Source organism: Anopheles arabiensis, chromosome 2 (genome assembly GCF_016920715.1).
Source record: "Anopheles arabiensis isolate DONGOLA chromosome 2, AaraD3, whole genome shotgun sequence".
Classification (NCBI taxonomy): domain Eukaryota; kingdom Metazoa; phylum Arthropoda; class Insecta; order Diptera; family Culicidae; genus Anopheles; species Anopheles arabiensis.
Genome location: NC_053517.1, coordinates 45,720,863 through 45,744,834, shown reverse-complemented (window position 1 = coordinate 45,744,834; position 23,972 = coordinate 45,720,863). Strand labels below are relative to the sequence as shown.

General features: G+C 44.1%; 2 protein-coding genes across 4 annotated transcripts in view; one reads left to right on the top strand and one right to left on the bottom strand.

The window, feature by feature from the left end:
- Positions 1-4,656: 4,656 nt before the first annotated feature.
- Positions 4,657-23,972, top strand: part of LOC120901411 (serine-rich adhesin for platelets) — a 36,167-nt gene continuing 16,851 nt past the window's right edge. For 2 of the 3 annotated variants that reach the window (XM_040309355.1, XM_040309337.1), the window contains exons 1-2: positions 4,657-4,759; positions 6,274-6,506. The gene's annotated coding sequence lies outside the window, so the exon portion shown is untranslated. Of the gene's footprint in view, positions 4,760-6,273; positions 6,507-20,387; positions 20,477-23,972 lie in introns of all 3 variants that reach the window. The other variant, XM_040309346.1, reaches the window with a different exon arrangement.
- LOC120901423 (serine protease 27-like) lies at positions 9,276-10,558 on the bottom strand. Its single transcript, XM_040309370.1, has 2 exons — positions 9,701-10,558; positions 9,276-9,637 (listed from the first exon to the last, which is right to left on the bottom strand). The coding sequence occupies exons 1-2, from the start codon at positions 10,512-10,514 to the stop codon at positions 9,432-9,434; spliced, it is 1,020 nt and encodes a 339-aa protein (XP_040165304.1). The 5' UTR covers positions 10,515-10,558; the 3' UTR covers positions 9,276-9,431.

Below are 23,972 nucleotides of genomic sequence, written 5' to 3'. Positions count from 1 at the left end.
CAACGTCTATCGTTTGGGGAGATGTCAACAGTGCTGGTGCAAATAGAGGCACAAATGAACAGCCGCCCTTTAACTCCCTTATCTGAAGATCCTAGTGAAGTAGATGCCCTAACACCGGGGCATTTTCTCATCGGGACGGCTTTGATGGCGCTGCCTGATAACAACGTTGTGGACGTCCCTGAGAACCGCGTGCGCCGATTTCAATTGCTTCAACAGCTAGTGCAGCGGCACTGGAAGAGATGGAGGACCGAGTATTTGTGTGAACTACACAACAACAATCAACGGATTCTTGTTCCTCAGCGTGTGGCTGTCGGCCAAATGGTGATCTTGAAGGAGGATAACGTTGCTTCCTGCGAATGGCCACTAGCCAGAATCCACGAAGTTCATCCTGGTTCCGATGGTATCGTTCGCGTGGTAACTCTTCGCACACAACAAGGGTTTCTGAAACGTCCAGTGTCGCGCGTATGTTTGTTGCCATTTGAAAAGGAAGAGCAGTACTAGTAGATGTAAATTTAGGAAATTTAGGTGGCCGTAATGTTTGCTATGAGACGTTTGGTTTTTGTGAATTGGGACATGACAGACGTTTATGACGTTAGGATGACAGGTTTTGTTTTTGACAGAAGGAGTTTGGACGCACGTCCAGATAGAGAAACAGAGGAAGAATTAAGAAACACAACGTAGGATCTGAATAAAGGAATTCCAAACTAAACACATACAACAGTTTGTTATTGTTATACAGTCTGTTCCCGAGTTACACGGTTCTCGACTTACGCGGATTCGGAGATACGCGGATTTCTAAATTTGACAGATCACATGTCAAATTAGTACAATTTGCTTCAAGTTCGGTATGCATTGCATTTTAGCTAACAAATTGAAACCGCTTAAAAGCCAGAAATATTAGAATTTTCTGGACGAATCATATCAAATAAATAATAAAGTGTATAAAGCTACAGTGAACCCTCTCTTATTTGACACCTCTCCAATTTGAGAAACCTCTCTTATTTGAACATTTTTCACAGTCTCTTGATTTCGAGTACATTTTTGTCCCTCTAATTTGGAAAACCTCTGAAATCTGTATACCTCTTATTTGTGTATGGTGTTGCCATGGTTATTGAAAGATGTATGCTCAAATTGGCGATTCTGTTCGCAGTTTCCTATAGCAACAGTTAAGGCTGCATTATTATTATTATTTATTATAGAGTATCGAGCCTCCATGGCCTACATACACAATTAAAACTAATGTCTTATAAACTATGTGTTCCTAAAATTAGACGTAATGCAATCTCGAATGACGCTAGTACATTTCGGTACACTAAAGGACAGGTCTACAAAATTTGAAAATAAATTAAAATTCTTGTACATTAATAACAACGGATCCCTAGCACAGAAAAGACGATAACGAAAGTCAGTTATTAAAAATTGTCGAGTTCTTAAAGGTCTAGTAGGGACATACAAATTTACATGACTTAGCAATAGAGGTGCATCGATTCTTCCAGTTAATAGTTTGAACATAAAAATTCCTTGGGCAACCATTCTTCTCTTTTCCAAAGTTTCAAGCCCTAACAACTGACACCTCGTATGATAAGATGGTAGCACGTCGTTATGTCTCCACGGAAGCCGCTTAATAGCTACCCGGGTAAATTTTCGCTGGATCCTCTCAAGCCTCTCAATTCTAGTGACTTGCTCCGGAAACCAAGCAACTGAAGCGTACTCAATCAAAGGACGAACAAGGCAACAGTAAAGTGATTTTAAACAGAGAGGGTCATGAAACATTTTGCTACTTCTAATTATGTGTCCAAGAGTCCTGTTAGCCCTAGCAATTACGTCGTCAAATTGTTTGTCTAAAACAAGTTTCGTGTCTAATATAATGCCTAAGTCCCTAACAGTTTCAGATCGAGGCAATAAAGTGTCAGAAAGAATATAATTAAAACATAATGGAGTTCTCGCACGAGTAAACGAAATGACCGAGCACTTACTAACATTGAGTGACAAACAGTTTAAGGAACACCAAAGGTTAAAAACAGAAAGAAAGCCTTGTAATCGGAGACAGTCAATAGAACTACGCACAGGAAAGTACATTTTAAGGTCATCTGCGTACAGTAGCACCGGGCAGTCAGGTATAGCGTAAACAATGTCATTAATAAAGAGATTAAATAATAGAGGCCCTAAAATGCTGCCTTGAGGAACACCAGAGACCCTGCTAAATTCACTAGAGATGCAATCTCCAATCTTAATACGTACTGAACGACGCGACAGATACGAATTCAGCCACCTAACTATGCTGATATGAAAACCAAGTTTTAAAAGTTTGCTAGTCAAGGTATGGATATTGACGCTATCGAAAGCAGAGTGAAAATCAGTGTAAACAGTATCTACTTGGAACCCTTTGTCTAGCTGCTTGTAAGTAAAATGCAAGAACTGCACTAGGTTTGTGACGGTGGAGCGTCCAGGTAGGAAGCCATGTTGCAAAGGTGTAAATATGTTAATAGCACCATGCATTATATGTTTATGGACTAATAATTCGAACAGCTTACTGGGAGCACATAGCATCGAAATAGCCCGATAATTTGAGATGGAAGTTCTGTCGCCTTTTTTGTAAACGGGAAATATCCATGACTTTTTCCATAGGTCAGGGAAGAAACCAGTGCGAAGTGAATTATTAAAAATGGATGCTAGTGGTGAAGCCAATTCATCGATGCATGATACGATAACTATTCCCGGAATGTTATCGGGTCCAGAGGCTAAGGAGGGTTTCAGCTTTGAAGCCATTGAACGAACATCATCGATAGTAAAAGAAGGCAATGAAATGTCAACGGAGTCTTGTGCCACGAAACGTAACGCTTCCTCTACCTTCTGGTTTTGTTCGGGAAAGCTCGTGCAGCTACGCGCAAACAGCTCAGCAAAACCATTACATATTTCTCGCGTGTCAGTAAACAATCGACCATCAAGTGTCATGCATGATGGGAGGGAAGTACGTTTCATCTTACGGTCCATAAAGTTCCAAAATGATTTTGGACATGCCCGAATGGATATCTGGACACGACGAATGTAATTAGCATACAATTTTCGGTTATGAAACTTGAAGATTCTTGCAGCCTCCAGGAAATTGCTTCTATCGGCTTCATTGCGTGTACGACTGAATATACGATACGCAGAACGACGCATTCTTTCTAACCTTTTAAGGTATCTAGTGCACCATGGTTGAGAATTTGTAAATATTCGTTTAGGTACGAATTGCTCAATAATGTCTGACACTGCTGACGTAAGGTATTCAGAAGCAGCTTCTACATCCATGTTTCGAAGTCCAGTCCAATCAGTGTCCCTCAACGCTTGCTTTATGCTAACAAAATCAGCTCTGGCAAAATTATAAGCAGATACAGCACCAGGCAGGACTATGCCGGAATTATCGTCTGAACTAGTGTGGGAAAACTGCAGCTTGATTTCCAATGGTGGATGGTGGTTATCAACCGGAACAATCGCGAGCATACTAAATGTTCTGTTTCTTTCTAGTTTGTATGGACCTTTCATTCACTTTCAACCTCTGTAATTTGAAAACCCCTCTTATTCGACAGTCCCATCGCCTCTCAAATAAGAGAGAGTTGACTATACTTAATTAAATCAAAAACTCCGAGTAATCAATAGTATTTCAGTCAAAAACGTGAAATTCGACTTACGCGGATATTCGAGTTACGCGGATTCGTCGGGAACGCAGAAACCGCGTAACTCGGGAACAGACTGTATATAATTATCATACAGGCGTCCCTCGAGTAACGACACTTTTGATTTTGACAGTTAAAAGTTGTCATTGAGACGAAATTGACGTATTTTTTAGAATTTATGAGCAGATAACCGTTACAAACATATTTCCTCAGATTTCACATCTCCCCGATCTTGAATATCTATATCGTGTAAGCGGCTATTGGAGGAAAATTAATACATTATCGTACATTATTGTAAATAAAATATACGATTTCATAGTTTCCAAATCTTCAGTTTCGGTTATAAATTTAATATATACAAATATTCGACATACGACTATTTCAACTTACGCCTTGCTTTAGGACATTTTTTCCGTCCCAAATACAGTCGTATCTCGGGGGACACCTGTATTATGAAACCACCGAGATCGGTACCACGTTGGGACGTTGGTTTTTATGTCTAATACTGGCGTCGAACACTGGATTTTGTAATACAACAAATGTTATTCATTATTGGTTTTAATCAAAACATCTTGAAGATACATATTTTGCATTTAACAAATTTGCACAATCAAAAGTATAGCTCGTTTTTCAATTAATAAAGTTAGATTGAAAACTAAAAAACTATTTTCAAAGAAAGCTGCCTATACATAAAAAGTTTCTGTTGGAAAGCAGAATGGAAACTTATAAAATTAATTTTTAAAATAAAAAGATCGTTTTTAATTTTTTTTAATATTATGCGTATTTAAAAAAATAGGAATAGATTTTGTATTTGGTACATATTTTTTGTTTTTGATTTACTCAACCAGCTGTTTGAACATAATTATTACACTAACGCCTCTAACATTACACCACCACTACGCGGGTTTGACATGCCTGGCCCCGTATGCTACCTACACACGAGAAAAAAAGAAACTTCTCCCATCCAGCACAGGCGCCTCGCGCAGTTGCTGCACTTGTTTCCATTCATTCCTTTCGGATTCATTCGATACTTCGCTGCCTAGAAAGACGGACGTACGTCGGTAGTGACCGCGTCAGAGTTAGTTAGTAGTGTGCTGCGGGTTCGTATACCGTTTTGCTGTGTTGTGTTGTAACTAACGGGCGAGATTTGTACTAGCAAGCGTTGCTAAGCAAAGCGGGACACATTGGGAGGTCAAAACGAATAAACCATACCTCTGCAAGTTATATGCTGCCAAAAACGCTTCGTCGGTTTAATTGTGCTGCTAACAATGAATTGGATTTTAGTTAAACCTTAATTGATTGTGGTGTTAAAGCAGCGGGGTTCTCTACAACCTTAAAAAGTGCAAATGAACAAACGAACAGCCAATACAGAGTGACCGAAACAGTCCCCAGACAATGTGTGTATGAGTCGCGAAAACCGTCTGCCGTTCAATATGTTTGAGTTTAGTGAAAGAAGGAAGTGTTCGCTTGCCTAAGAAAACATTCGTTGACAAAAGCAGCAGCATATGAGCGAAGCGGGTGTGAAGGAAATTCCCAACACCTCCCACCCGAATAAACCATGTGCTGGAACGGCATTCCCCGTCGATGAGGTGAAGTGTTGTGTTGTTGCGTGTGTCTCATCGTGGTAGTGGTGTGCGTTTCCCAGTGTGTTTCACCCTACGGTGGCTATGACGACCACGACGACGATGTTGGCCCACGGCGACCAAGAATCTGTCAATGCCACCAGTCGCCCATTGATGACATTTTGGTGACGTTTTTTGGGGGACGACAACAACAACAACAATAGTATGGATCGTCGCAATTCGAAAGTGATCACGAGCGAACGGTCCCCGAAGCAAACGCAAAAAAAGAAACACTCATGAACACTGCTTCGATGGATGAGTTTGTGTGACTGTGTCAACACAAACAAACCCCCGTTCATGAATCATCATCATCCCCTTTCACACGGTTGCTGGTTAAGGGTGGTTTTGTTGCTGTAGATGCTGGTGTCTCCGTCATTGCAAAGGTTTAATATGTAGTAGTAGTGCCGTACCTCAGGACGCGTTGAGCAATAAACAGTGAAATCTTAATCGTGTTCGGTTGTTCCCGTGCATGATCGTGGCTTGCAGGGCTGTGGTGTTGATGGTGTTGGTGCTTCAGCTACCTTTCTTATGCTAAACAGTGCGTATAGAAACATGGTGAAGTGTTGGTGTGTGTGCGTGCGCGCGCTTGCCAGTTTTGAGTGTTGCAAGATTATCCTGCGATCGATGTTTGTGTGAGATAGACAAGCTTTAATGCGACGAGCTTATTCTATGACGTTCAGTTTAATGATTTTTTTTGTATCGTTTCCTTACTCTACATTCGCTCTCTTACGGATACGTTCGCTCGGTTTTGCTATGCGTACGGCAACATTACGCGCAACTGAGGCTACGTGCCTTCGTCATGAATGACCATACATAAAAAGCTACAGGGTCGTGTAGCGGCTTCCCTGTGCGTTGGTAGTGGTGACATTTAGCGTTGTTGTTTTGATCGTACGATCGACTCGAAAGCTTCAGCCGCCGTGCGTTCATAACACAAAAAAGAAGGATTTTGTGATGAATGTAGTTTTTAATTTAAATAATTTTATTATTTTTAGGGTAGTAATAGGTTAAAACAACTCATTCAGGAGGCTGTGTAAAGTGGTTTTATTGGGTGTTCAGTGTTGAAGAACAGTGTTTTTCTTTGGTGTACAGATTTCAAGAGTTATTCTCCAGCAATAACTCGATCAATAGACTTCATCGTGCGAAGCGACTGCAAGTGACGAACCTGTGGAACTGTGTTGCGCCTCTTAGAGGAACCGCCGACGGCATCGAAGAAAGAAAGATTTCGGTAAGTTTTCAGTTTTGGAAAAGGTTTCCTAATGTATATTTGATAAAGGTGTTCTTCTGAATGCGAAATACGAAGTGATGTTGATAGTAGTAGTTATTTCATTATATCTACTCTACCTTGGCCTTGAACAGAAATTGGCATGCATTGTAGAAGGTCTGATATTTTAGGGTCAACAGACATGTTTCGTTACTTTCCTTTTATGGTAAGATTGGTAAAGTCTGTGGCATCATTGAAACTCACCATAAATGACTTTATTGCACAGTATTTGGCTTAATTGCTTTGTGAAAATATCCCGTGTTCAGTGATACGTACGAAGAAACGGAAATGGTTTCATCAAAGTGGAATCTTTTGAATAAAAGTGGACGTAGATAGAAGAAATAAATTGATTAATAAGAAAAGGTTTATATGGTTTGAAATATTTTGTGCACAATCGTTTTCAACGTTGAGTTAGGATCAAGGTTTTTTTTGTTATTTTGCGTTGTTACTTCCAAGAAGGAGCTCCGTCCGTTGTTGTGAGGCTTACAATAGGTGGATATGAATCATGAGAACATAAATATAGGTTAACGCAGATACCTGATTTTGGATTCAGTATGTTTTTTTTGAAAAATCGTCCTATTTCGTTTTATTCGCCGTCGAGTATTTCGTCTTATTTGTCTATTTCCGCCGTTCATATTTAATTAGGTATATTATGTTCAGTCGTTCTTCTGGGTGATTCGTTCTGGGTAATAATACAAGAGACTCTTCATTCTTATTTTACTAGACATAAAACATGTTTGCAACTATTTCTAGCACGGATTAGCAAATAATAATCACAATAAACCACAAACACTTAAAAAATGCACATTGCTTCTTTGTCATTGTGGGCGAGAACAGCTACAGTAGAGTTCGTTTTCTTCCCAACACGTTTCACTGCCTTCTAGAGTTTACGCGAAGCTAGTGGCCGCATCTGTTGTGTGCGCCGTAGCGTAACACGTGTGCAACGCTATGCCGCTTGATATTTGCGTCAGATCGGCGTCCCATGTGCATTCGCCGCGTTCATCAAACCGTACATTTGCAGGCATTGGGAAGTTTGCATTTTATTGTGCATCGAGAGAGCAGTTACGAGATGAATAAATACGTGTGTGTGCAAAATTAAGCAAGAAGCATCAAAGAGAGCGAAAGCCGTTCGGGGAAGTTCGACTGATGGGGGAAGAAAACCAACAAAAAAGGCACATGAAACAAACGCGGAAGGTAGAGACGCAGATACAACGATACGAGACGATATGAGCTTCAGGGTGAGTCATACCGACGTAACGGCTGGCTGAATAACGTCTATCAAGGAAGTTGAAAAAGACACACTGTGGGTATTTGTTTAAAAAAAGATAAAAAATGGTCAATCAAGAAAAACTTCCAACCCGGTCGGAGGAGCTTTTTCAAGTTTTGTATTTTTGCCTTTGGCTGGTAAAGATATTTACCATTGTTAATTCTTCGGCGAGAGAAATCCATCAGAAAAATGCATTAAGAAATCAACATGTGAGTTGCACACCCGCTCATACACTCACACAAAGAATTGCACATTTGTACAGTGCAAAATGCATATCGCTCGTTCGATAACGACCGATAAGTAGATAGCAAAAACCGATCGTGACATCGGGCTACAGTGTGTCTGACCCGGGGGCCCGTGTGATAATTTCACGGAAGCAAGCTAACTGAGCAAATACATAACTGCATGCTTTTTTGTTTATCTTTTTCTACCCCATTAATGTTCTCGCTCATCGATAAGAAGCTCAACAAGTGCGTATTCTTTCCCTTCGGTGAGTGCGCAACTATTCGTGCGACGTTATCTTGCGCATTCCATTACGTGCGCAGGTTAGCAAAATTGGCTAAACATATTTTGTGCCTTTACCATTGGTTCGCTTTGTTACCGTTCTTGTTCGATAGATAGCTTTAGGTAGCTTAACCACATCCGGCCGCATGTTTGCGTTTTGCGTTCTGCTGGGCGGTTCTGATGGGAAAAACAGTTAGCGGAAACGCTCTACACGATAGCCGTCGTGCCGGCGGGCCGTCGTCTGCCTTCGCCATTATCGATTGTTTATGATGGGCCGTTTGAAGAGGGGCGTTTTTTGCTCGTCTTCCGGGGTTTCTGTCTTCATCGACGATGACTTATGTATGTTGTTGTTGGAATTGTTGTACACTTCAAATAACTTCAATTATTCATCATAACATTAATTATTGTTATAAATAATTAAGGGTTAGGTATAAAAATTTGTTTTAAAATAATAGTCGTGAAACCCGAAAAATTTCATTGAATTGTTTGCTTAAATGGCAGCTGAAATCTAACATTTACTGGTCTTAAATGTTTCATCGTGAGAACTGAGAAGCAGAAACAGTACAATCTTGACTTTCTCGCAGCTACTTACCCGGTAGTCCCTTTAATGAAAATAATAGTTCACGGCCTGAAGGTGCAAGTGGAAGGGATTCAAACTAAACCCCAAAACCATCCAACCGGTTCGACCAACAGCATTGTACAAGTGCCGGCCCTCCGGCCTAATCCATTCCGTAACGTGTTCGAAAGCTCAAGAAGCAACGAAAAGCGAAAAGCCGAACGCGGACGGTCAAATAATTGAAAGAGAAATTTGCATTTCCGTTTTCGGACACAGGTTTTGGGAGGCAAGCTGGGAACGGTCGAACATACTGACATAGAAATGCCCAACCCAACCGTGTTTGGCGAGTCAAGAAATTCCATCTAAATAGTCACCGTTCGGAAGCAGGAAGTCGTCTGCATGCACATTGAAGATCTTTAGCGACCGAGTGGTATAGCGACCCTCCGCATGGCACAATCGCTATTTATTGTTTCACCAGAGGCTTTGGGCGGCAAGCACCAGTACCGACCGATCGGTCGGTCCAAAACCCACACATAATAGCACTTTTCCACCATCCGTAGCCCTAGCTGTTGGTGTCGCCAAAGTTTTCCATCACCCAGTCCAGTGCCGGATAGAGACAATCGAAGGAAATGATATCGTTCGGCAGACAGACGGAACCGGGCGTCCATTGGCGGCTGGCCCGGGACACGGTAAAGCCGAGCAGGCTCCACGTGCCCTGGTGCTTGAAGTATAGTGCCGTACCCCTATCGTTGCTCGGTAGGTTGAGATCTAAAAGCAGAGCGAGTGAGTCGTTGGGCTAAAGTTTCCAGCACACCCCGCCCCGGGACTTACCTTTGATGGTGAAGGAAACGGTCGTTCCATTGATCGACCGTGACTTCATGGCGAGCGTAGATCCGGAGCAGAGCAGAAATTCGTTCAGTATTAACCGTACCGGCTCATAGCCCCCCAGGCGATTCCGCTGGCTCTGGTTCAGTATGTACATTTCCGTGCCATACAGGGTGGTCAGATCGAGTGCATCGACCAGACACACTGGAATTGGTTTCCAACCGCCACTATCAGCCACCACTGGCAGCAAATTTTCCGAGACATCGACACCACCGCCACTGCCATCCTCGTCGCTGGAGGCACTCGAATCGGGCATCAGCTTCGGTACGGCGGTTCGCGGCTCACCTAGCTGCAGCTCGATCAGTGCCAGGTCCGACTCATCTTCCACCGTGACATTGCGCACTTGGAACCGTCGCGAACGCTCGTTATCCTGCTGCACCGACACAACGCCGACGTGCACAACGAGCTGATCCGAGGGCAGCAGCTCGCCATCGGATCTGCCGCGCACGGTCAGACAGTGGGCCGCGGCCAGCACGAACCGCTCGTCGATGAGTGCACCCTCGCAGATCTTGGCCGGTGGGTCAAGCCGCGAGCCGGACCAGTAGTAGATGAGCGTGTGCCATGGCCACTCGCCCGGTTCGATCGGTACGTCCGGGTAGATCGTTTCGTTCTGCGCTCGGCGCACACCACAGAAACACTGATGGGCACTGGCAGTCGGGACAGCCGCAAGGAAGAGCGCCAGCAGCAGCGGCACCAGCAGGGTTACACACCGTATCCGTTCGAATCTGTGGATCGACATCGTTGGTCGCCGAGTAACCATTCCGTCCGCACGCTATCAGTACAGGTTTTATACTGATATGCCGGGCGGGCACACTTTGCACTCCAATGTGCTGATCTTTCTCCGGCAGCGAGCTCGATTGAGGATAATTCCGTCCAATTTAGAGCGATCATTGTCGCCCCGTCCGGGATTCAAAAAGATGCGAAGGTCGGTGTTGGTACCACTTGGAAACGGCATTAGGAGGCATTAGAAATGCTCCGACACCAAGACAGACTCACTATCGCAAGGCTATCGCGGAAGTGAAACGAGCATAACAGACATTTTTGCACAAATTTACGATTGCGTAAGTACGCGCGCCCCTTCTCACCGGAGCGATGGATTGTGGCATCCCCCGTGTCTTCCTTGTTCGTGTCTGGACATATTCTTTGTTCTAAATTCTTGCGTAAGTGGATGTTGTAAAAATGACAGCACGAAAATTTTTGCAACTCCAGAATTTTCTTTCCAGCGTCAAAAGTGGCATGTTAAGAACGTGTTGTATCACATACTCGATTCCAACTTTGGGTGGCTTCCGCGATAAGGCGAATAACTGTTTAAGATATCGTTAGTTTCTACCACATTGCGAAGAAATTCGCCAACTATTTTTGCTGAAAGAACGCAAACGCAAAGGGACGCACGCAGAGAAATGCGTGACCTGATCTTTAGCATGATTAACCGGTAAAGCACGTCCCTGTAGATAAGAGCTTTCTGGCCAGGGGATACTTAAAACATGAGGCAAAGAACACGTGAATGGAAACGTCCTGTAAACTCGTGCGCGCGTGTTTTTCACTGACCAACACAATGCGGCGCCTACATGCAATTGTGTTTTTGTAAGTCAAAACCATTTTTCGAGCGCTGGTTTTTGGGGGTTGTTTTTTTAGATTCTGTATCAGTTGCATTGTGTTGGGGCAGGTTTTTTGATGCTGTCAGGTGAAGCTTTTCTTTTATGGTGTGCCAGCTCACCGAATTTGACTGGTGACTGGTACAGCAGCGATCGAAGGGCATCGCCAAAGTGGACGGATAGCGCCACACCATTATTCATCCGACTTGGACATTAGGAAATCCTTTTTCTTGCCGAGACCTTCACCAGACACGAACAAAAAGCACAGTTTTTGTGTAACATCCTCCCCCGTTCACAAAACACGCAGCTTGTACCGTGCCAGCACACAAAAGCTTTTAGATCTGGGTCGTCGTAGTACAACCCCATCGCGGGTGGGGAGTGTAGAGGGTATCGGGTACTGGTCTTTTTTTCCTCCCTCCCGTTAGAGCGCACGTCAAGTGTATTTTCAGCGAAATGATGAAATAATCAACCTTCTGTACAGTGAGAGTGTTTTTATTTTTTTGCAAAAAACGGGGCTCCGGAGTTGGTGGCCGTTACACTCTCTTACCAATACCGACTAACGCTCGGTAGGCGTTCATGTCATCATGGCGTTTATCGCGTTTGCGTGTTGCATTCGGAATGGTTTGTCTGCTGTTTTTTACTTGATCTTCCTTTTTGCTTTGCCCACTTTTTCGGGGGGCGTCATATGCTGTGTTGGTGGGTGGAAATTTCCATTCCAGCAATGTCTATCACATGGCCTTCCATTCTATCGATTGTGCATGGCTTGGGAAACAAATGAGAGCACTTCGAAGCAGAGCAGTCCTGAGAACCGGCGATACACTAACCGGTGTCCTTCGGTGACCGGGTCGCCCGGGTTTCGTGTTTGGTTTTGAGACTTCCGTGACACGAAAGTGTGCTGCTTGCCTGTGTGGGATGATATATGCAATGTCCCCGATTGCAGACGCATGATCGATTGAGCCCATTTTGATTCGTTTACCCTCGAAGTTCTGCTGCGATCGAACCGTGTCACTTTTACTTCGTTTGGAGGAATTCGGCACCGGAAATTGCTGGGAAAAGTACTTCCATGCCATGGTCTGCTGTTGAGTTTGAACGGAACCAATTTCACTATTTGCTTTACTGTTTCTACGGATATATGTGTCAACATTTGTTTAGTTTACTAAACGGAAACAAAGAACCCCATAAAATCAATCTCTTCGGTTTCGGATTGGAGCAGTGAATGGAGATGTTGGGAAGTGGAATAGATTTGCTGTACGTATGTATACTAAGCTCTGTAGGGCTACCTCATCTATTACCGTACCGCAGTAGTTGAGCACGACGACACCGAGAGGGAATTGGGCAAGCAAATCGGTTGTTCGGTTGCGATTAAACGCGTGGCAGCAACACACCCTGCGGCATGAGATTAACCAAGATGCTTAAACAACCATTTGTGCTGTCAACCGAGATTTTGCATGGGTTGCCTGGAGGTTGGGCCATTACCGCTTCTGGGCGTGTGTTTGCCACGTTGGTTAAGCAAGCCGATGTCGTTAGCCAGACAGAGACAACGTTCGAGAGACCGTTCGAGTGAAGCATATTTTTTTACCTTTCCTGCTGCAACTGCCTTTATTTCGGTAAGTGACTGAAGGTGTAATTTACTTCACCCCAAAAAAGCCTGATTGACAAAGAAAGAGTTAAACTTAAATCTATGGGGATTGGTTGTTGGTACTCTGTGATGGAATGCTGGAATGCTGGAACGAAAAACCGATCACTAGCTAAATAAACAACTATGACGATGAACTCTCAAGAATAGGCTTGGTTGATCGATTCAATTGTGTGGGAACAATAGCTTTGCATAGTGACACAAGACATTATGTACAGTTTTTTACTCACATACAGCAAACCTCTTGCTCATGTGTTTGAAAAATTTGCAGAAATTTGAAGAAGAAAAAAAACACTCACTTTCATTTTCATATAACCCTTCCTACGATTGAGATAGCTTCCGCGTTTCCCGCGTTTTTACTGGTGTCTTTAGTAGCAACTTCTTCATCCCTCAAGCAACCGATATTTGTGATTAGTACTACTTTTTGTTAAGCGTTGCTTGTTTTTTTCACACCTCGTGTACATTTTCATCATTTTTCAAAGATTGTGTCGTGTTAAAGAGAAACGAAAATGGACGCTTGCAGCTTTAATCTTTTGCCATTGGTTGTATGCTGTCAGCGTTAATGGGTAGCTTCAATTTTAGGAAACAGGCTGGCGTGGATTCGTGTACGATAGATGGATGGATGGTGATAGTAAACGGGAGGCGGCAAGCTACAACTTGACAAGAAACCATACCATTGTGTGCCTCCTCCCGGTATTAAAGGCATGTGTGACGTGCATGTTACGCTGTGTGTTGTACATAATAATGCAAAAAATGAAGGTTTGCATGACACATAAAGGTATGGAGGATCGGACAACATAGTGTTGCATCACTCGAATGCAGTTAAGTTTTGAACAACGTGTGAACAACTAGGGAAGTAAACGATTACTATGACAAACGATGGGTTGTTAGCGTTTTTTTTAGTGCTGAGTAAGAAAAATAAAAACAAATTATAATGAATAGAAAACTTAAGGTTTTTTCTTTCTTGATAGTCATAGAAGAAGTGATTGTTGTTGTAAGCATAAGTACTCATTATAGCAGAAAACCAAACCTCAACCAAATGAGCTATACAATTTTAAATAACTTTTTAGTTTTAATGTTCAAGTACAGCTTTACGTATAGCTTGGAACTTACAGCTGACTTTTGCTACTTACCATCATAAAACTATCATCTATTTCTTCCTCTCTCTCTGTGTGTTTGGTTCCAGGTGAGATTACCAAGAACTTCGCAGAAAGTTGTTGCAAAATGTCCTCCAAAGCAGCAGCAGCGACCTAGTTAATGGAAAGAAAGGAAGAGAAAGAGGAGGAAGAAAAGCCAACTGCAAGAAGTTGTTTCATCGCATCCTCTCAGCAAAACGGGCCCAATGTCAAGCAATAGTTTATTATCTTTTGGAAATGGAATTGCATCGGAACGTCGTAACTAACGTCACAATCTTTCCTTTTTCTTGCCCTCATGGCCGCAAACCATTTGGCGTCTACTTTGACGCGCATAGTGAGCGGACTGTTAGTTCATCCGGAGCGCAAGTAGTTGTTGTTTCCGGGCAGCGCGTCTGTTGTGCCGTTGCAATTCCTACCACGAGAGGTGCAAAGAAGCTACTAGAAAGCAAGAGCTAGATCTATTACCACCGTTTGGTTTGTGTGTTAAAATTGACGTATTAGAGAAAGATACATGAGTGTTGAGAATTGCTCACAATCCTTTTCAATAGCTCAGCAGTGCATATTTCTTGCAAGCAGGAAATAATTTGTTTTAAACATTGCCGAGATCAACTAGCATCGCTGAAGTTTTCCTCTCACGCGTAGAGGAATTCATCCGCAGCGTCATAGGCCAGTGCAACCGTGAAAACCGGTTCGCCCGAACCAGAACTCGCTGCAGGAAAATTGATCTACTTTTTTACACTTGTGTGCACCGCTCCTGGGACTGTGCTTGGGTCATAATAACAGCGACACACCGGCACAAACTGTTTCCATGCGGAGAGTGGAGCGAAAAATCAGGTCACACAACAGATGGCTATAGAGTGGAAACCTTAGGGAGACCTACACCAAACCCGCAGGACATCGGTTCCCGTTGGAACGTTTTTCCACCGCACAGCGCACAGTTTTACCAATCGATGGAGAATTGGAGCCTAGTTCATGTCGCCTATCACTCCCGTCGGTCGGGCTGAAGTCGTTGCGCGTGCTTGTTTCATAATCACAGCCACACATCGGCACGAAACAACCTAGCATGGCACGTCGCCTCCGAGTGTATATCATAATAATTCCATCGATACAACTACACCCAGGTGCGCGTAAGCATGTGCGGTTTGCTGTGTGCGGAGTAGTGTGTTGCAAACTCTGTCGCCCTGCCAGTGGCGGGCGGTTATGTGCTTTGCCCAGGTCGTCTAGTTCTACCCTTGAACCGGGCGCGTTACACATTTTTTTTCCCAACAGAACCCTTGGCTGAAGGAGGAATGCTTTTGGAGAAGGCGCGTGAGTGTGTTTGCGGCCTATCGCTTTTGTCACATTCTGTGCCGCCGTTCGGAAGTGGCCTGGGGATTCGTGGTGTGGTGTTTCTGCCCGGTGGTTAGCTCGTTGTTCTGGGATGTTGGGAAACTTGGGCTGGTAGATGTCGAAGCTGAGAAAACAAAGCCTACACGGTTCGACAAGAGCACTGCAAAATAGTTCTCATCCGTTGGGGTAGGTGGATTTGCTGCTCGTGCGCTGTCAAAAGCTCACATAGTAGGATTAAAGATCGCCACGCAGCATGGGCCTCGGACAGGTGGAGGATCGTGTTACGGTGTCGGCATTTGTGGATTGTACGCCAAACAATAAGCATTAGAATGTTTCCGTGCAGGAATTTGAATCTATCTATGTAGAGGGTGTAGGAAATTAAGCAGGTGTAGGATGATTTATGAGACTTTTAATTAAATGCGATTGCTTGTATTTGTTCTAGCGGTTTTAAAACTGTAACAATCACCAAACATACCAGAAAAGAAATGTTCTTTTTGAGATTGTTAAATCATTCTATAGCTTCTTCTTAAAAAAAACAGCTGGTGCTTTTGCATGTTGCATGAATCGTTGGAAATGTATGGTACCGTTGGCAGTTCCAGTAGCCACTAGGCTAGTAGTGTTCACAAATTTGTAAAGCAGATGTACATAGAAAAAGAAAAAACAATTTAATGTCTTGTCGTAAATTTGAGTTGTAATTATTATTCCCGGTTGCCATAAATGAGTTCGCTTGCCCCGTCAGCAGCACTGTTGTAGGTGTTGACTGACCCGCGGCGTCTTCTCACGGCAGCGGCTAAGCTTCACTTCACCCACCGAAGGGGCGGGTGGGACCCAATGAATTAATCATCTTTTGACAGATGGCCCAAAACAAAACTTGGGAAAACATAGCTGCAGACTGATTGTGTTGGGTCGCTGTTATCGCCATGGCAATCGAATACGGTGGCATGTCTGCAGGGCAGCTTGGTTTCTGGCACTAACGCGCCTCTTAGCTAATGAATGAGGTTTTGCTTTTTTGGACGTTACATTCCAGTAGCTAGGCGCTAGGGTCCATTCTTCTCATCGCACGGGAAGCAGGTTAAGGTGTCGAATTTAGAGACCATGTGAGCTGGGTCAGCAAACCTTGGCCACCGTCCACAGCTTACTGCATGTGCTGTTGGTACGACAGAAACGGCCCGATCATCATAACATCTTTCCCTTGCGTCACATGGCTCCAATGCCGGTGGGTAGTGGAGGTTGGTGCACTTCAAAAATTATCTCACTGATAAGAATGATTGGATTGCACATACAGTGGGGCAGGGTTACGAGGGTGTGGAGGAATGTTTAGATTGTGGGTGCTCTCCAAAAGTCCAATTGAGCGCCGGCATCGGTATCAGTACACGCATCTAGAGGGAGAGTGAGCGAACGTGCTGGACGTGATAAGAAGTGGAGGCGCGCAAGCAAGTAACATCGAAAGTCCGGGACGATTAGGGAACCTTGGGCAAGCAGAATCGCTACGTTTGCTGCAGTTGTTGACATAGCCCTTATCCCGGTCGGTCTGGTCGTGCTCGGTTTGACAATTGATTGTGTGGAGCGTGGGCTGGAAATTCGTGCGAATCGTGGTAAAGCCATGAACAGCAGGCACCTTGAAGAGATTACAGCTTTAGTTGGTCAATGTTAAGTGAAGTGACCATATGAAAGGTTTTTTTTGGGAACCTTCATCAATGTGTCAAGTAAAGCAGTGTAGGCAGAACGGTAGGGTAGTGACCATGAAATTGTTGTTTCCCATCTTTATTGTGATAAACGGGTGTGAGTTCTTGTAGGACATTCTGGTGTAGATTAATTTTAGCTGTTGAGCTGAAACTCTTATCGAGACATTCAACGTGTCTTTCGTTGCATAGAAACGCTCAAGGAATATTTATGCAATAGTAGCACACCGTGGGTTGACTTCACGTAGATCTTGTAGAAGTAAATCATTGCACTTGTTGAATAATGCAGGTCGAATTCCTTATAAGCCAACTGGTGCAGATCTGCCGACAAGATGCATGCAGATACTGCAAATGCAAACCGTTTCACTTCGACGCAAACACAACAACCATTACCTACCGTGGGTCCAATTAGTTCGATCGCTTCATTAAATCTGATGTGACTGCATCAGTGTGGAGCAAAGCGTACGCAAACCTAATGGTATGGCTAACAGGTTGCGCCAGTCAGCGCAGAAGAATTTCTTCCGCCATTCACCGAAATGCTGAAAAATGTGCTAAAAATTAAGCTACCCAAACCGACATTTGGTGGGGGTTCATCGAACCACGGCCACGAACAAAACCACAACTATAGAACCGCAACCATCACATAACACTGGTGTGCTGATCGTTACCTAGTATACGTCCGCCTCCCTTCTTAGTGGTTAGCGATGGTTTAGTGGTTTGGTCAAAGCTCGGCAGCCCTGAGTGCGCGCGTGCGCGCTTGTGTTTGTTTCCTGTTTATTTTCCACGCCCGACAAAGCACACGCGCCACCACCACCATATTGGGCTTTTCCTTCGATCTTTTCCGTTCGATTCATGAGTGGTGTAGCGTGATCACACAGAACTTGTTGCCTCCCTTCGCCGGCGAAAAGCGCACCGTGTTTGTGTTTGGAACGGCGGTAAGAAATCCAGTCGCTACTTGGCTGTAGCACAGATTGAGCGAATGCTCGCGAGGTTCGCGAGACGGTTGAAGGTGTAACCCCGCCAGTTTCACAGCTGTGGCAACGATCGAAACCAAAGCGCGAGCAGTCGGTGGTGGATAAGTGACGGTGTCTGTACACCATCGTTCGAGCGATAGGAGTGTGCACGGCGGCCACGCCACAGTGTATGAGGCAAAACAAAGCTCAGAATAGCGCGACGGACGTCGGTGGCGTACTCTGGATGAAGCAATCTCGTTTGCTACCGTTGATTCAATTGAAAATGCAATCCAAGCAGGCGTAGACCTTCGTGCACCACGTGCTCTCGGACCACCACATTGGGCTAACGGAATTGAAGTGCAGTGTGAGTGAAAGTCTGCGCTACTACCAGTGCAGTTCCAGTCTGTGTTCCAGACAGCGGCTAACTGAACTGGCAATAAGGCGATGAGGGCTCGTTTTGCGTGTTTGGGGAGGAAAATTCTAACATATCGGTAAACGGATTCCAGATCGTGAATATGGGTGTATGTGTAAATGTGGGTTAATTAAGCTGAGCTGAGCCGTTGCGGTAGGTTTCCGTGTATATCGACCAAGCATGTTCCCGTTAGGGGCGATTGTTTCCCGGTTGCAAATCGAAAACAACGAATTTCTAATCTTACGGTGTGGATTATCCCAATAATCAGCCCAACAGTAGCAACAGTGGCCGTTGTGTTGACCGATTTACATGTCCGAATGCGTGATGACACGCTCGTGGAGATTCGTGGCAAGATGCGATCACGAACTAGAGATATATTCACCACGCAGGTAGCTTCTACCATAAGTAGTCTACAGACAACAAGTGATCGCGTGGGAAACATCTCTCCCATCACGCCAACATCTTTTCAGTTTTTATGTTATAGCATTTTGTGGGGGGTGGGGTTAGAGGTGGGCGTATTAATGCTCTCTTCTTGGGCGTTATCGCTGACAATCTGAATTTACATCAGACTTTTGTTGATCATCCCTCGTCTTATTGCATCAACAAACTATTTGTTTGGAAGCAAATAGAGGGCGAGTTACCTAATGAGAAGAGTGCTTTCAGGTTGCATGTACTGAAGGCAATAATATGGATGTAAATCATAACGAAAGTCGATAGAAAGTGTCATGGACAAGTGTTGCGATGTTGGGAAGAGTTTGATGTTATTTATTGTACCGATTGTTGATGGTGGTTCAAGATAAAAAATAATCAAGTTATTCAAAATGCAAAAGTAAAAAAAAGTAAAAAATCTTCTTGACTGAAATGGTTCTTCATTTGTTTGCTGCTTCTTCACATTATCTAATCTCACGACACTCCAGCAAAATGGGTGGCTGCAATCACCGTGCGTACTCTTGTTACGCTTGTTACCTAATTTTATCTAATCAAAATTGATCCTCTCCTTTGGTGCGACTGCCTTCGTAGACACATGTAGACTCCACACAGTATCATGGTTATATTGTTGACTTTATTATTTCGTACAATGTCCAACGCCCTTGCAGTTGCAGGATGTACGAAGTGGGGACCTATTTTTAGAGTGGACTTCATTTCCGGTTTATAACCCGGGTTTGTGTGTGTGTGTGTTTGTGGAATAATTCAGCAATTCAACCTTAATGATTCATTGAAAAGCCGGAGATAGTGTCACAATCCATTGCCCTTCCATTTGATTTCGGGAAACATCTGGTTCGGCAAGGTCAATTGGATCTGACCCCTTTCAGCTCAGCCAGACAATTCTAGGCTAAGTGTGGCAGGTTTGTTAAACCAGCGTCCTAGTGAGGTTGGTTGGTAGCTTCCCAAATTGAGTGAAACTGAGAACGGGTTGCACTGGTATTGGAAGGTTGTCTTAATAATGCGTGACCCGTTATACGCGGTTGTGGTACATTCGACTTTTCTTAAAACACACTTTGTGATGTAGCTAGAGAAGAAGGTCCTGGAGTATCAAATAAAGGCCTTGGAATAAAATGAAACGTAGATGAAGATCGACACTAGAAACTGGTTTTATAAATCGATATAATTTGTTCGACATCACGTTTGCCCGCCTGCCGTCTTGTTACGAGACGTTCCGCAACATCCGTTCGATTTGGCTAAGGTCAGGTTTTGAATTAACAGAATGCGATAAATTTGCTACCCTAATGATTCAGCTTGAACATCAATAAAACTTGGATATTAATTGGATATCATTTCCGGGGAGAAGAGCGTTAAGGCGTAGGATTGTTGATCTTGTGTTTGTTGTTAAAGAAATAACGTTTTTAAATTAAATTTTGATTTATTCTTTTTTTATTTCTCTCGTTACAGGTAAGAGGATTAACGCATGAAGTTTAATGTTAAAAACTAGAAAACTACATACGTAAAGACTGCTCGATCGATCCACAATATTTGCTGAGGTAAATGATGCATTTATAAAGCTGTACAAATAATCCATCAGTTCAATTATAAGCGCAATCGCTTTTCGTGCTGCGCAAAAGTGTCGCAGAACAGTGATCGTTACGATTGAACGCTCCGAGTCAGCACGTTACGGCACGCGGCTATTTGACGCTTCGATGACCGAGTAACTTGACCGAGCGCGTTTGAACGGCTCCGTTTGGGGACACGGGTACAGGGTAGGGGCAATTTTGGTTCAAAGTTAAAATGTTTGCGCAAAAGAAACCGAAACCTCCCGATAGGGCACACGCCGGAAACTATCAATCCGATCCAATCAAGCTAAGCCAACGATGGATCGGTTGCATGCAGTCGGTGGTAATTAGACGACATGGCAATGCGATCGCGTTCAGTGCACTCAGAAATCATCCCGTTCCGTTTTGGAAGCGGACTGGACTAGAGATTGGAACGAGTTTTTGCCAGCGAAATGTAGCTGTACATCGTTCACATTTGTCGAACGGTGACAGCGACGACGTGGCGGTGATTCATGGCGGGACCATGCGGACAATGCATCGCATCGCACCAGAATGGAATGCGACCATCATTCGCGTCAATGTCATCGATTGTGTCCATCGTTACGCGCTACCAGGTTCAGCGTGACACGCGTTGATCTATTTTGGATCGATTGGCACTTTTATTTGTTTACCTTCGACTGCCTTTGTATCGACCCACCAACCTGCGCTTCGGGGCTGATCGATGTCCCTCGATGTGCTGCCCATTCGATCAATTGATAATTGGCAAACGAGTGTACCGGTACGATAAACCGGGGTGCGATAAATCATTCGGTAAGGATAGTGTCATTATCGTACATTGCTCGGCGTCACCATTGACACGAATTCAAAATGGTTTGCTGTGGAAGATCGGTTGTGTGTGATGGAGCGATCGTCGTCGACTTTTCTCGTTGTGCCAGTAAATCACCAAAACAAGTGTGGAAGCATAAAAAACAGCTTAATTACGGCAACATACTTACAGGATGGTACTCTTTACTAAGTTCCTTTACAAGCGCTTTCTTCGTCACGTTGTGTTCAACATCTTCCCCCTCACGTCACTCGACCGGATAGTGAAGCGAAGGAAAATACACTCTCACACATACGCAGGTATCCGGCGTACCGTCATAGAAATGATATTCCGTGCTCCGCTTGTGCGCTGACCTCGAAATTAAGCGGTTTGAAAAATTGACCCACAGACCTCCAAACTGGGCGCCAACATTTTCATTCAGAAAGTATGAAGCCGGGTGCAATCGATTCGGAATGGTTTCGTTGGCGGTACTAAGTGTGGCCCCGAGATGGATGGGATGCAGTCGTCTCTGCCACACGGCCTCCCTTTCAGTGCAGTACTGTAAAGAACCAAGCGCGCATCATTACGGCGCCACGCATAATCTTTACTAAACAGCCATTTATGCCGTTCCTGTGCCTCTCTGCCCTTTCACCGATGGGTTGGAGGGGTGGCCCGATGATTCACGACAAGGTACCTTAACCTCCTTAGACCCGGGCCATTTGGGAGTCTCGTTAGCCGTGAAGTGCCGAGCGGGAAACAAACCATTTTTGTGTGTGCATTCTTTGCTCAAACGGTTTCAAATTAAAGTCACTAGCAAAAAATAAACAAACACACAGCATAAAAAAACGCCAACTACCCGGTGTGCCTAGTTTAAGCCCACAATGCGCCGGGCGTGAATCTGCGGCCCATCTCGCGTGCACGCCCATGGGTAAAAGGTGAGGGAAACAATTGTGTTAATGAGCTGCGCACAAGAAGACTGCCGCTACTGCGTTGGTGCGTTGTTTAGCGTGCGCACAAACTCATCGGCTGACTCGAATCGAATCCACGTGATCGACGAGCGATGGTGCCGCCCCAACTGCAATTTGCATCGGATGCGTGTTCCCATCGATGTGCTATGTACAGAGTCTAAATGGTTCGAAGGTCAGTGGTTATTCTACAAGAAAAAAGTACTTTTCACGCACTACTCGCTCTTCATAGTGGTGGTAGTGTGTGTGTGGACTATCTCTCGCGAGGCTCCGCCTCAAACCTTTACGCAATTTCGATCAATGCTCCTCACCAGCCACCCCTTGCCACCGTACTTCTTTCATCTTTCTTTCGGCTTCTAATCAGGGTCAGTGGTTGTAATTGTGCGTGCAATTGCATGCGTTCCATTACGCTGCGCTTGCGGTTCCGCGGTGCAGCGTACGGTGGTGCGTTCCGATGCAATACTGCCTTGGGAAGTGACGTCTCGGGTCTCTTCATCACCGCGGAGGTCGCCGTTTGTTGGGTGGTGGAGAGCAAAAGCCGGCGATAATTACTCAGCGTGCGCGGTTAAAGCAGCGCGACCTAGTACCGTAACAGATCGAACGTTAATTTTAATGATGGTGGCTTTTTATGTACCCTTATACGATCAAATCGGCTCAAATCAAGATGTTATGAAGAATCCGGTATCGGCTTTATATAGTAAACCTAATGACTGGTGAATTCCAGATAAAGCTGCTAAACATAGATCACTTTTAATTATGTTTCAAGGCCTAAATATATGTTTTTAGGTTAAAATAAAGCAACAACATCTAGTCAAGTCAAGGGCTCGCGTAACGTATGTATTCATAGTATGTTTGTTCTCAGAGTCAACTTCTTAACACCTTCACATTATTGTGTTACGTATAATAGAATTGCCTGTTGATTGATTATTAATTCACACAAGTATGGATCGTCGCAATCCCGACGTCCAGCTCACCTCCACAGCAAGAAGCCTGAGATAACGAGACAAGCTCGAACTGTGTACTTATTTGCATGTACAGTGGACACGTTTTGCATTCTCAGACACAGCGTCACTTACTGACAAGATGTGTGTTCGTGTGTGTTATTTGTATCGGTGTACGTGTGTGTATTTGTATCCCAAGAAGCTGATTGAAACCATCAGAATATCCAACCCAATAGGTCACCCATGTTTTGTACGAGACTTTACTAAACGATGTAAATCCAAACAAGGACTGAAGCGTAAAAGCGCACACTTCATGGGGCTTGAATTGAGCGGCTTTATATTGTTGGTTTATGGAACGGGCCAGAGGTGTTGTGTAACTTCTACTTTCCATAGTCAGAGCTAGTGTGCCAGTAATGAGAAGCATCGTTATTATAAACATAGAATTTTACGTCCAGTTTTGATCTGATCATTTCGTTGATTTCAGAAGTTGAGTTTGAATCGTAATTTACCGCTGTTGGCGATGATTGAAGGTCATCTCCATGGTAACTTGAGGCTAGGTTAAGCAAAACAGCATTGAAACGTAAAGCTATTGACAAAACAACCGTACGTCGATTCTTTGTCGCTGTTAGCCACCTTGAGGCAAGAGTTTGAAGTTTTTCGGTATTTTATGAAATCATTTTACATTTTGTAAGCAATAGTTTTGCAACACTGCTTAAACCACTGCTTTCAATATTCTAACCCAACGCGGTTGCACGTCATCAAAATCAGCGCGTCAACCG

Coding starts and splice junctions, on each gene's coding strand:
- LOC120901423 (XM_040309370.1), bottom strand. CDS start 10,514: ATGGTTACTCGGCGACCAACGATGTCGATCCACAGATTCGAACGGATA. Junction 9,638..9,700: donor CGTTTCCTTCACCATCAAAG/GTAAGTCCCGGG, acceptor CTCTGCTTTTAG/ATCTCAACCTACCGAGCAAC.